This window comes from Grammomys surdaster, unplaced genomic scaffold, assembly GCF_004785775.1.
Source record: "Grammomys surdaster isolate TR1022 unplaced genomic scaffold, NIH_TR_1.0 213, whole genome shotgun sequence".
NCBI classification, from domain to species: domain Eukaryota; kingdom Metazoa; phylum Chordata; class Mammalia; order Rodentia; family Muridae; genus Grammomys; species Grammomys surdaster.
Window position 1 is genome coordinate 1,002,871 of NW_021604658.1, and position 14,117 is coordinate 1,016,987.

General features: G+C 39.6%; 1 protein-coding gene across 1 annotated transcript in view; it reads left to right on the plus strand.

Annotated features, from left to right (window-relative positions):
* Acaca (acetyl-CoA carboxylase alpha) overlaps positions 1 to 14,117 on the plus strand; it is a 266,070-nt gene that overhangs the window by 119,420 nt on the left and 132,533 nt on the right. Inside the window, exons 19-26 of the mRNA XM_028772253.1 lie at positions 2,797 to 2,878; positions 3,281 to 3,426; positions 5,424 to 5,574; positions 6,816 to 6,950; positions 7,729 to 7,875; positions 8,838 to 9,026; positions 9,708 to 9,808; positions 10,501 to 10,589. Of these exons, the coding sequence (XP_028628086.1) occupies positions 2,797 to 2,878; positions 3,281 to 3,426; positions 5,424 to 5,574; positions 6,816 to 6,950; positions 7,729 to 7,875; positions 8,838 to 9,026; positions 9,708 to 9,808; positions 10,501 to 10,589 (1,040 nt within the window). The remainder of the gene's footprint in view (positions 1 to 2,796; positions 2,879 to 3,280; positions 3,427 to 5,423; positions 5,575 to 6,815; positions 6,951 to 7,728; positions 7,876 to 8,837; positions 9,027 to 9,707; positions 9,809 to 10,500; positions 10,590 to 14,117) is intronic.

The window sequence follows — 14,117 nt, forward strand, 5'->3', positions numbered from 1 at the left end:
TGTGTCACTGTGTCCCACAGTATACCTCTTTGCCCATATAGCTTTACTTGCAAAGGTTCATTGAAATGAGTCACTGGTCTGGTTCAAGGCCTCTGGCTTCTGCTGTACTATGCATACTAGATCCTTACCTGACCTTGGATATCCTGCAGTTACCCTGAGTAATAGAGATCCTGCAGCTTTGGTTCTCCACGACTGCCTTCTTGACAAGCTTCAACAGCTCATAGACTGGGTAGATGTTGGGTCAGCCCAACTCAAAGACCTGGATCTGGGCCCATGTGCAAACTGAGTTACTCACCCTGCCAGTTCTACTGAACCCAAACCACCTGGGCCAGCTCTACTTCAGCTTTAGTGTTAGGACTATAGATGTTAATGAACCACTAAGCCTAGCAAGTTCATCTTAAAGAACAATAAATAGATTCACATGTTCTATACTTCAAAAAGATGCATAGTGGAAAAGCATCTATTAGTTTGTTTCTTGGTATCCAGTGTCCTTCCCTGTAGCCAATCCATGTTACTGGTTTCCTTAAGCATATGCATGTGATGTTTATTTCTTACTTTCTGCTTTTATCTCATTAATAACAACAACTACAACAACAATAATGATAGTTTTTTTTTTTTTCTTTTGGTTTGGTTTTTCAAGACAGGGTTTCTCTGTGTAATGAGCCCTGTGTCACTTTGAAGACCAGGCTGGCCTTGAACTACACAGAGTCCTGCTTCTGCCTCCCTAGTGCTGAGATTAAGGGTGTGTGCTACCATACTCAACTTCCTCCTGCTTTTTTTAAAACATAATTTTATTCTTTTTTTTTAAGATTTAGAATTTAATAATTAAATTGAGATTTAATTTAAAAATTTAAACTTTAAAATGTAATATTATCATTACCCCCTTCTCTTTCCTCTATCTAGCTCCTTCCATGTTCTCTCCCGTCAACCCCTTCCATACCACCTCAGATTCATGGTCTCTTTCTTTGGTTCTTGTGCATATTTGTTCATAAATACAGCCTGCCATGTCCATTACTTAACCGCTCCTTACTTGGCTTGTTTTTACTTAATAGTATATTTTAGTGTTTCTTATCACTGTTTGAAAAGCTTTTTTCTTTTTAATGACTATAATAGTTTATATTGGTTTGAGAAGATGCTTAACATGACTGATCATCAGGGAAATACAATTCAGGACCTCTATGAATTATCACCCCAGTCTCATGCCTACTATCAAGAACCACAAAATAGGGCTGGAGAGATGGCTCAGTGGTTAAGAGCACTGATTGCTCTTCCAGAGGTCCTGAGTTCAATTCCCAGCAACCACATGGTGGCTCACAACCATCTGTAATGGGATCTGATGCCCTCTTCTGGTGTGTCTGATCACAGCAACTGTGTACTCACATTCATAAAATAAATAAATCTTAAAAAAAAAAAAGATTTCTATAAAGAACCACAAAATAACAAGTTTTGGCAAGGATATGGAGAAATTGGGATCCCTGTGCACTGTTGGTGGGGATGTAAAACGATGCAGCCCCTATGGTAGACAGTATTAAAATTCCTCAGAAAATTCAGAATCAAATTGCTATAGTGGTTCATGTGTAGTAGTTCTGGACATACCAAAAGAAGTGAAAGCTGACTCTCAGAGAGATGCGTACATTTTCATGGCAGTGCTATTCATAGTGACTGCACAGTAAGAAAAGCCTATATATCCATGATGAATAGGATAAACAAATAGTGGTGGGTGTATACACATCACAGGATATTATCAAACCTTAAAGAGGAAGGATATTCTAACACATGCTAAAACACAGAGGAACTTTGAGGTTTGGACTAAGTGAAATAATCCAGTCACGAGAGGGGGTGGGGGGGACGTACGGACTGTATGATTTTAGTGTCAAGAGGTATCATGAAGAGTCAAATTCATAGAAACAAAACATGCCAGTTTCTAGGAATACACCAATGTAAATGCAGTTACTGTAATAGAGTGCTACCCTTTGCTACGTAAAAACATTCTAAATAGTTGAACAGTGATGTCACTTAAGACTGCAGTACTATACATATAAAAAGATTAAGTTGCTGTGTCCTTATATGACTTCCATCAGTGTAGACCTGAGTGAGCCTTGAGGGAATAAAGAAAAGACAAACACAGATACATGATTAGAGAAATATCTGGAGTCGAGTGGACTGGACTCTTAATGATGAAGCTGCAGCATCCCAGAAGCTCAGTGTGTTCATTCTATACAGTTGAGTGGAAAGGTGGGTTTATTGCATACAGCCTAACAAAGAGGCAGGATTATTACACACGGATAAACAGGAAAGCAGGATTTATGGTATGAAGCTGGATCAAGGAGAGATACAGGCTTAGGTAATCTTGGTAGGCATGGTATCTATTGAGAACAATCTTCAGGCTGTAAATGTCTGAGGAAAGAAAGCTGTGGGGGAAGTTCTGCACACACTGTCAACTAGGACCTAGAGAGAAGGTTTTTCAGTTTCTCTGAGCTTTACCCTTGGAAGGCTTTGCCATTTTCCCATGAGTCTGAGGCTTTGGGTACTTGGCATGTCTGTGTTCATGTCAACACTCCACACTCATTCAGAACTTCACACATTCAGGCTTCCCTCATTCCACACAGGAAGTTGTATGTTTTGTATATCTTACCATGATTAAATGTAGAAACGAAATTTCAGTATTTTTTTCATAATGATCAAGCAATCACTTAGTTATTTTCTCTTCTTATTATTTCAGGAATCTTTGAGATTTCTTTATAACCTATTAGAACTTTATAGAAATAAGTATGTCATATATTGTCATTCTTTCAGGGGTCAAGTCCTTCCTGCTCACACACTTCTGAACACAGTAGATGTTGAACTTATCTATGAAGGAATCAAATATGTACTTAAGGTATGCATTCCCCACCAAAGTCTACACCTTAGTTTCTGTCTTCTCTTCTTTTTTTTAAAACTAGTTTTCTTAGGTTGAAAGACTGAGAAAAGTTCACTTTTGTTTATGGATTGGAATATTACAGCCATTGGTGACAGTCTCAGGAATCAGTATTTAGTGATTCTATGAAAATCTATTCAGCTGTTTCTCACCGTAACATACTTCCAAAAGTATGAAGAGACAGGAACAGCCGGAACAGAAAAGCAGCTGACACTCCCTGTTTGCTCGCAATAGGACAGGTGCACGCAACACTAGCGTTACCACTCTTACAGACATCCTAACCTGTACCTGTAAATACCAGCTGTATCTGAGGCTGTGCTGGGAGGGATCACCGCTTGGCCTTCTGGCTCTTGTTTATTACAGGTGACTCGGCAGTCTCCCAACTCCTACGTGGTGATAATGAACGGCTCATGTGTGGAAGTGGATGTGCATCGGCTGAGTGATGGTGGGCTGCTCTTGTCCTATGATGGCAGCAGTTACACCACATACATGAAGGAGGAGGTGGACAGGTGAGTGATGAGGCCCAGTTGTTTGCTGTTGGATTAACTCTTCCTCTCATTACTCATTAGCTCTTGGGATTTTTCCAGGCGTTTTTTTTGTTTGTTTGTTTGTTTTTGTTTTGTTTTTTTGCGTTTTTTTTGGCATGCTCATTTTTCAATTAAAAACAAAAACAAAGTTTTATATACTTAAAATTTAACAGTGCAAAAGTGTAATTATAAACATGCCTCAAGCTGGGTATTGTGTTCTGTGTCTAGAGTTTCAACTACTCAGGCTGAAGTAGGAGGTTGAGGGAAGAACTCACTTGAGCCTAGGAGTTTAAGGCCAGCGCATATACAACTTAGTGAGATTTTATCTCTTAAGGAAAGAAAACATGTTTCTTTACCACTCCAATGTGGTGGACAATGAAAAATAATTCCCCTTTGAAATAAATGATCACAGTTGACAGTTTCTTGTATATTTATTAGAATTTATATAATGCATATAAGAAGTGCATAAAGGTGCATACTATTTTTCCTTTAAATATATCCACAAATAAATACCTGTTAAATACTATTTGTGCTTTTCCTTTTTAAAAATCAATATTTATTTATTTATTTATTTATTTATTTATTTATTTATTTATTTTATGTGTGCCTGAGTATATGTGCATGCACTGTGTGTGTGCAGGAGCCAGCAGAGATCAGAAGAGGGAGTTGGGTCTCCTGAAACTGGAGTTGTGGGTAGTTGTGAGCCACTATGTGAATATAACTCCAGTCCTTTCCAAGAGCAGCAAGTGTTCTTGAATCCACTGAGCCATCTCCCCACCCCACCAACCCCCAGTCTCATAGCTCAGGTCTTGCTCTGTAGAGGTGACCTTGAAATTTTTTCTGATCTTACTTCCACCACTTGGGTGCTGAGGTTATATCAACACCACACCTGATTTACATGGTGCTGGGGATTAAACCCAGGGCTTCGTGCATGCTAGACAAGTACCGTACCATCTGAGGCACATTCTCAGCTCCCTCCCTATAACACACACACACACACACACACACACACACACACACACACACATATACTTTCTCTCTCTCTCTCTCTGTATATCACACCAGCCATACTGCTATGAGAATTGAATGAACTAATCACTTGAAGTGGTTAAAACTTTGCCTACAACATAGTTATTGTTCCACGAATGTTTGTGGTAGCTGAGGCTGAGCTTGGTATTATTTCATGTCTGTAATTCTAAGCATTTAGGAGGCTGAAGAGGACTGAGGCCAGACTTGACTATATTGTGAGGTCCTTTCAGAGAGAGAGAGGGGGGGGGAGGGAGGGAGGGGGAGGGAGGGAGGGGAGAGAGGGAAAGAGGGAAGGAGAGGAAGGAGGGATATTAGTTATTATATTATCATTATCTTTGTATTTTTATATTAATATCTATTATTTTTAATGGTTATGGTACATTCCATGATATGAATATATCATAATTTATTGATTCCGACTTTTGACTGAAGATTGGTACTAAAGAGAGAGAGGGGGAGGGAGGGGATATTAGTTATTATATTATCATTATCTTTGTATTTTTATATAAATATCTATTATTTTTAATGGTTATAGTACATTCCATGATATGAATATATCATAATTTATTGATTCCGACTTTTGACTGAAGATTGGTACTAAAATTATAAATAAGGGCCAGTAAGATAGCTAGATAGATAAGACTCTTATTGCCAAGCCTTATACCTGAGGTTGATCCCTGAGAACCCACATAGTAGAAAAACAGTACCCATTTCTGCAAGTTGTCCTCTGACCTCCATACTCCACGTGCCCACACATGGTATAATCACATGTAAACTAAATAAAATTAAAATGTAATTTAAAAATTATTAACAAAGATACAGTGAATGCCTTTTTATAGTATAATATTTTCTGTGTGGTTTTTGTTTTGTAATTTTTAAGACTAACATTTTCTCTCATTTTTTTATAACTTGAGTGCTTTATTGGATTGCCTGCTCTACTTATCTCCTAGATACCGAATCACAATTGGCAATAAAACCTGTGTGTTTGAGAAGGAAAATGACCCATCTGTAATGCGCTCACCATCTGCTGGGAAGTTAATCCAGTATATTGTGGAAGATGGCGGCCATGTGTTTGCTGGCCAGTGCTATGCAGAGATTGAGGTCAGGGTGGGGAATAGGCTGTTGGGTCATGGGAGGGACTGTAGGTTGTTGGGAATAGACTAAGATTGAAAATAACAAAAAAGATCATCAGTTCATTTCATGTGGATTGTTCACTAAGACTTTTAAATCAATAAAAACATCACCATTTTCCTTTGATAGTGAAGAAATTTGAGCTTTTAAAATATAGTAGCAATAGTACTAAGTGACAGGTGTTGTGCTAACTGTTGGCTACACAGAGAAAATATGCTAGATAGAGTGGGAGCATAGCAGCTGAGTAATAAAGGATAAAGTCTAAGAACAGAGGGTCACCAAATCCAACCGAGAGAGGGTGCCTGGTAAGGAAGGACATCCTATAAGAAGAGATGTTTGTCTGGTCTTACCATGACAAGACAGAGAGCTAGATCAGGTGAGGATGACAGGAAACAGTGTTTAACCTAACCCTGAGCCACACTAGTGTGTCTGGTGAGAACTGACTGAGGATAGATGTGAGGGCAGGTAAAGGTGCTTCCTATGGAAGGAAATTGAAGTCTTCGAGGAGCCTAGGTTAAGACTGTCCAGAAGCCCATGGACAATCACTGAAGGATTTTAAGTCGACAAAATGATATGATGAGATTCAGGCTCTAGGGTAATGGTTTGGGGGACGATATCAAGAGGTAAAATGCCATGAAGGGACATCTTACAGATTTTTAAAAAGTACTCTAGACCTGAAATGGGGAGGGCCTAGCACAAAGACTCTGCAAGAGAAGATGTTTCTGAGAGATTTAGAAAGTGTACTTCATGAGCTGGTGGTAGGTGAGGGAAAAGTTTGAGAGGTGCTGCTATCATGAGGACAGATGGTCCATCACTACATACATACATACATACATACATACATACATACATACATATGTACAGACAGACAGACAAACAGCAGCAAAATGTATTTAAAAGTTAGAAAAGTGCTAGGCACGTGGTAGGCAGGCGGGTCGGGAGTTCAGGGTCCTTCTCAGTTATAAAGCTAGCTTTGGGCTAAATGATTCATGAAAACAGACAAAAGCCTAAATGCAATACAGGAGTCAGTGTCTGTTATTAACCCTTAGATAGACTTCTGAGAAGTTTACCAATCGCCTTAGTATTTCACTGAAGATTTTGATATATTCTCATTTGGGGTGTTAAATTGTTTTCCTATTGAGATGATAGAATACTGACCTTTAAACTGTTCATGTCCATAAAGGGAGATCTAACTTACATCTTCATTACAGGTAATGAAGATGGTGATGACTTTAACAGCTGTAGAATCTGGCTGCATCCATTATGTCAAGCGACCTGGAGCAGCACTTGACCCTGGCTGTGTGATAGCCAAAATGCAGCTGGACAATCCTAGTAAAGTTCAACAGGTAAGGAGGAAGGCACTAAAAACCGCTCCGAGGGTAAAAAACATGGTAGCTTGGAGGTGCTTGGTTTGCCGGTTCCTTGTCCTCTCCCATCCTTCCCCTCCACCCATCCTATTTTGCATGTGTGTGAGAGTGTGTATATGTGCTGTCTGCATGTATGTGTGTCAGAGGAGGGCACTAGGTGTCCTGCTTTATCATGCTCTATCCTATTCCCTGGAGACAGGGTTTTCTTATTGAACCTGGAACTAGGCTGGCAGCCAACAATTCCCAGCAGTTCTGCTTCTCACCCCTCTCCCCAAAAAGCACAGTGCTGTGTGTGGCTGTACCCATCTTTTTTCCTGTGGGTACTGGGGGTCTGAACTCGTTCTAATGCTTATGCAGCAAATGCTTTTATCCACTGAGCCATCTCCCCAGGCCCTGGCCTTCCTTTGTTTCCATCTTGAATTCCTACTCTTTCTGCCTTTTATCTCCCAGAGTTTTGGGACTACAAGTGTGTGCCACTATGGTTAGCTTCTTGTCAGCATTTTCTTAATCATTTTTTTTTTTTTGTTCCTCCCAATTTTATGTCTTATTTTTGTGCCTATAGTATTGTGAGACTGGAGCTTTCACTAGCCGATATAAAGCTGAGATTCTGTCTTTTTCTCATAGTGTTTCTTCTACTGACTTTTCTCCAAATAAGTGTGTGTCATGACAGAATGTCTCATGTTTTGATGGTGACTGAATTGAAGTAGTATTTGTGCCCAGGGTAGAAGGTAATGACCAGTGTCTCTTGTGATCACAGGCTGAGCTTCACACAGGCAGTCTACCACAGATCCAGAGCACAGCTCTCAGAGGCGAGAAGCTCCATCGAGTTTTCCACTATGTCCTGGATAACCTGGTCAATGTGATGAATGGATACTGCCTTCCAGACCCTTTCTTCAGCAGCAGGGTATGAACTGCTCCCTTGGGGAGGGGATATACAAATGTGTTCATTCTCTAGAGGAGTTTACAGTCTCAGGAGACATTTTTATTTTTAAGATTGATTCTCCCGTTCTCTCTGATGCTGAGGATCGAATCCAAGGCCTTAAGCAAGCATGCTATGCAGTCCCTGTACCACTGAGCTCATGTACTACCATTGACTCAGGAAGAATTTTTCTTTAGGAGGAAATAGTTGTTTGACCTGTTATCTTCCCACCTTTCTTTGTTGGACTTGAAGCTTGTTTTTTGAGACAGGGTTTTTCTATATAGCTCTGTTTTTCCTGAAACTCATTACTATGTAGACCAGGCTGTCCTCAAACTGGAACTCACAGAAACCTGCCCCCGCCCCCGCCGGGCTGGGATTAAAGGCATGTACCACCATGCCTGACTGGATTTGACATTTTAAATCCTTGTTTTTCTTTACTTAATTTTTAAAAATTTTATGTATGTGAGTGCTCTGTCTACATGTACATCTTCATGCCAGAAGAGGTCGTCAGATCCCAGTGTTGTGAGCCACCCTGTGGTTGCTGGTATTTGAACTCAGTATTTCTGGATGAGCAGACAGTGCTATTAACAGCTGAGCCATCTCTCCAGCAAATCCTTAATTTTGTCATTTGCTTGGGGTTATTCCTTTTTGAACTACAGACTGGAGCTGTATTTGATGTTTAGGCTGCAGTTTGACAGTAAGCACCAAGGGCTGGAGAGATGGTTCAGGGTTACAGCACTTGTTCCTCTGAAGAGAATGGATTGCCAGCATGCACATGGTGGTTCAACACCATCTGTAACTCTCAGGCACTCATGTGGTACACATTCACGTAAAATAAGTAAATCTAAAGGAAGCACCAGCACTGTAGTGCAGTAGATTCAGGGATCTGATTTATTTGGAGAATTGTGTTGCCTTTGCATCCCATTTGATTATTTCTTTCTCTGCAGGTAAAAGACTGGGTAGAACGATTGATGAAGACTCTAAGAGACCCCTCCCTGCCTCTGCTAGAGCTGCAGGATATCATGACCAGTGTCTCAGGCCGGATCCCCCTCAATGTGGAGAAGTCTATTAAGAAGGAAATGGCTCAGTATGCTAGCAACATCACATCAGTCCTGTGTCAGTTCCCCAGCCAGCAGGTATTTATGAGGCAACACTGTCATCATTTTCCCCTGGCAGCCACTAGAGTTCATGCTCTAGAAGGCCTCTCTGTTTGTCTAATCCTTACTGTCTGTAATTTTACCACCAAAAGCATTGGATCCTTCATAAACCTGCCTCAGGATATGAGCCACTATATGTAAACTGCACAATGTCTCACACTATGTGAAGAAAGTGCTGTGACTATATATTCCATATCACTGTGCTTTCAGGGAGAGTCCCTAATTAGACATGTTTCTGTAAGATTGACAACCAGGATATTGATAATGTGTTTGTCTGACACTTCCTGACCACCTCAGCAGCATCCTTGCCCTTTACCTGTAATGCATGGTTACATGGAGGAGTAACGTGGGCAAGAAAGGGACCAGGAGTGAAGTGTGGGTTTTGACCTTAGACAGCTTCTTGCCCATCATATCCTCCTGCTGAATTTAGTTCCATGATGTGGTCTTTAGTCTACCTGGGAAAGGGTGAAAAAAGTTAGCAATTGCTTGTTTCTTTAGCAAGTGCTAAACTTATACTAACTTACTAGTATTGACAACATGTCAGAGACAGGTGTTGTCATGTTGTAACCAAGGAGACTGGTAGTGGTGCTGATGCAGAGGAATGGGTGTCGGGTCCCTTTGGCAGGAGGAGCTTCATTTTTCTTATTTCTTTTGCTTTAGATTGCCAACATCCTGGATAGTCATGCAGCTACGCTGAACCGGAAATCTGAGCGGGAAGTCTTCTTTATGAACACCCAGAGCATTGTCCAGCTGGTGCAGAGGTAGTCACGTGGGTCTCCAGATTCTCATGCTTTCTTTGCTTTCAATTGGGTATAAAGATTTACTTCAGTCTGACTTTCAGAGAGAAGACAGTACTTTATATCTTAGAAAGTTCGTTATGTCATGTTACTTCTTAGATCTGTGACTGAACTCTTCATTACCTCTACTGTTTTTATAATATTCTATCAGTTATCATGGCCCCCAAATTCTATTGTTTTCTTTTTATTTGCTATTTTGATGAAGATCCTAGTTTTTCTTCTAGTGTAGACTCTAACATGATATTTATTTTTTATATTTTATGGATCCAGATATTTGACTAAAAAGCTATCTAGAAAATTTTCAACTTTAAGATATTTAAAACTTTTCAAAAGTCCCCTAGCCATTTCAAGCATGATGATAGCTTCTTCTCAGCAGTAGGAGCTAAGTCAGGCTGTCGCTAGAACTGGTGTGAAGTTGGGGATGGTGTGGTGGGGGGGGTACTGTTTTTACTTTCCTTTTCTGGCTTTCCTTTATAAAGTTTTCCTCTGTACTGAAGTTACTTTTCAGTTTAAAATTTAAATTAATAATTTTCAACCTGAAAATACAAGCTATAGGTCTGTCCTGTATTCAGAGGGAAAGCAGTTCAGGGGACAATCTAGAGAGTAAATTTGGCCTCTGGGTTCATTTAATGGTGTTGCACTGCTATGACTCACAGGTACCGAAGTGGCATCCGTGGCCACATGAAGGCTGTGGTGATGGATCTGCTCCGGCAGTACCTGCGAGTAGAGACACAGTTTCAGAATGGTAAGTTCACCCTGAGGACTGTCTAAGGACAGGTGCGGCTCTGATTAAATACTGTGTAAGAGCTTAGGCAGTTCATGCTGTTACCAGCGTTTCCCATGAACAAGCTTTTCCTTCTCTCACTAATTCCCTTAAAAAGTAAAACTTCCATACTTCGCCAGCATGGAAAAGAATACTGACAAAACATAGCTTGGTGAGACTGGAACTTCAATGTGCTTCTAAGGAAGGCTTGAGGTAATTGCTCTTGGAGAGATTAGCATTCTCTGGTGACATCTTGACTGTGTATAGTGAGAGTTAGTTGAGTCATGATCAACCTGGAATTGAAATTCCCTGTCTGAAGAGCTTGCCTCTCAGCAGCTAATCCAAGGCTTGAACCACAGGCATATGAGAAGAGCTCAAAATCTCCGCTGCTTTTTAGTGTGTCGTTTAGGTGGAATTTATCCCTGGCTTTCTCTGAAGAGCTTCACTAAATGATGGATACTCTTTAAGAGTGAAATACCTTGGTTACAGTTTTTAAGATACAGACTTCCTTTTATGGCATCCTACCACAAGATGGCAGTGTAACACCAGAAAATTGAAATAGCACCTAAAATTATTTCTTCTGTTCACTTTTGCATCATTTAAAAGATGTCTCTACCCTTCATGAGCAGTTAAATTCCACAAGTAGACAATAACAGGGTTTTTAAAAAGCCAGATTGATGAATTTAGGGGCAGCCAATGATGTAATTTATCATGTACTAGTAGAGTAAGAAAGAACAGGGTCATCATCTCAAGATATTGGGGGAAAATTGGACAAAATTCAGTGTAGAATTACATGATATTTTTCCTGTTGATGTATCTCCACTTCTATTCCTGTGCCGGGGATAAAAATCACTAAGTTACATCCTTACCCCATGTTAAGCAGACCCACAGCCATTTCATGTGATGTGTCATACATAGTGGCAAAATGTTCAAAACATCCACTTTAGGATAAAGGCTCTGGTGTCATGGTGTCTTCTTAGCTATTGCAGTAAGAAAAGGATTGAAATTCTAGAGCAAGATGGCTTTCCACTGAAATCCCAAGACCGGGAGATTCAAGGCCAGCCTTGGCTACATGAGACCCAGTCTCAAAAAAAACAAAAAACAAAAAACAAAACCCAAAAACCAGCCTGAGGACTCACATGTGCTCAGGTGTCTACTTTAGAAAGGCTCAACAAACCCCCAGATTTATTACTAAATTATTTAAAACCAAACAAAATTTCTAAGTACAAATGTCAAACATTCAGGGCTTAGTGGTGAGTGCCTTTATTTGAGAGGCAGAGGCAGGCTTTGACTCAGAAAAAAAAAATCGTCAAACATATAAAATTCATTTACAGCTGGGGTGCACCTCCAAGCTAGAGCACTTGGCTATTATGCATAAGGTACTGGGTTCAGTCCTCAACACTTCAGAAAAGGGTTTTTTTTTTTAACTTTTTTACTTACTTATTTTTGAGATAGGATCTCATATTATATATTTAGAAAAACAGTTTTGAAAAAATATATCACTTTAAAAAAATCTCAGTTAAAACCCCTGAGATATAAAGGCACAAATACAACAAAAACGTGCAGTCCTCTTCTAGAGGAGATTCTAGTGAATGAACAACAGTAAAGACTAGGTCAGCGTCAACAGCAGACACTGTTACAAAGGTATCAACGCTCCCTGAATTCAATTGTCAATTGTTGACATTCCAGTAAGTACCTTTTAGGGACCTTCTTGAAACCTATCAACCTAATTCTGAAATTTAAACAAAATTCTGGCAATAACCAAGATATTTCTAAGATAGGTGTAGTTGTAATCCCAGCATTTGAAAGATAGAGGTAGGAGGATTGTTCATTCAAGATCAGAGTAGACTCTACACAGCAACCCGTAGGGCTACCCTGTTTCAAACAATAACAAGATGTACTTCTAAAGAAATAGAAGGCAAAAAAAAATTGCCAGATGAGATAAAAGGTTTACTATGAAGCCATAGTAACTGAACAGCTGTGACATTTGTGGAAGAACAGAGTTATAGACGAAAGATATAAAATTACCCAGAAGCAGATCTGTACGCATGTGATTCATTGCATGATACAGCAGGCATTGTGATCATGAGGAAAGAAAGGGTAAGCATCGGTAACAAAACAAGACAACGAACCCATCATTTGTATCTCATTTCAGATGCTGAGAATGAATTTCAAGTGAAGTAAAGACTTAAATGTCTATCAACAAGGCAAAAGTATGAAATTTTAGGATATCCTTAAAACCTCAGGATAGAGAGGAGTTTATGACACTATAAACAGGAAGTTCATAATATAAAGGAAACAACTGCTTACTTCTGTCTGTTCAGGAACTTCTGTTCGTCCTATGTACTGTTAAGAAATTGAGATCGTGGGCCACAAAGTAAAGAGGAGCTATTTATAGTATTTACACCTCTGTCAGGATTAGTACTAGTACGTAAAATGCAATCAAATAGAAAAATGGGCAAAAGAAAGAAAAAGATATTTCACAGAATAGAAAGTACAAATAATCCATAAACTTCAAGAAAATGCTTGGTCCCATTACCAATTACAGAAGTAGGAGCCCAAATCACAGATTTTACAATCACAGGATCATCTTATACTTCCCCTGGGAGTGGGAATGCAAATGACATAATGGCCTCAGAAGACTGCACGTCATGTTTAATGAGTCTTTCATAATGCCTAGTAATCTTACTCCAAAATATAAGGCCTGTTTTGTGTCACTAGTGGTCATAGTAGGGGAAAAAAAAGAAAGCAAGCAGAGGGAAACTTCTAAATATATACAAGTAGAATGGCTTTTGAATTCTACAGTGGAATATTGTGTAGCACTGAAAATAGATGATTCCTAGGAACACATATAAACAAGTGAATCAATACATAGTCCTTCTGTTTTTTTTAAATTAGGTTCAAAACCATCAAATGATAAATTAGATATATTGGTGATAGATGTAAAGAGAACAAAAGAATCATTATTATAAATTCAGCTTAGTAATTGTTTCTGAAGAAGAATATATAGCAGATCACTTGAGAGACTGAGGAAGGAAGATTGCCAAATTCAAGGCCAGCATTGGACCAAATACTAAGAAATGCCTATTTAGAAGAGGGACTTTGGAGATGATGACTGGAGAGGCGTTTCATCAGTAAGAACACTTACTGCAGAGCTCACTGCCGTCTGCAGCTCTCCTTCTAGAGGAGCCCATGCCTCTTCTCTCCATGCTGATTTTCTGCATGCATGTGGTGCATAAGTACGTACAATAAAATTAAATTAATACTCTTTTTATTTTTTTCCTGGCGTTTCAAGACAGAGTTTCTCTGTGTAGCTTTGGCTATCCTGGAACTGGCTCTGTAGCCCAGGCTGTTGTTGAACTTATAGAAATCTGCCTGCCTCTTCCTCCCAAGTGCTAGGATTAAAGGCACATGCTACCACTGCCTTGGCTGAAGTAATATTCTTTTTAAATTCTCATATTCTCTCTCTCTCTCTCTCTCTCTCTCTCTCTCTCTCTCTCTCTCTCTCTC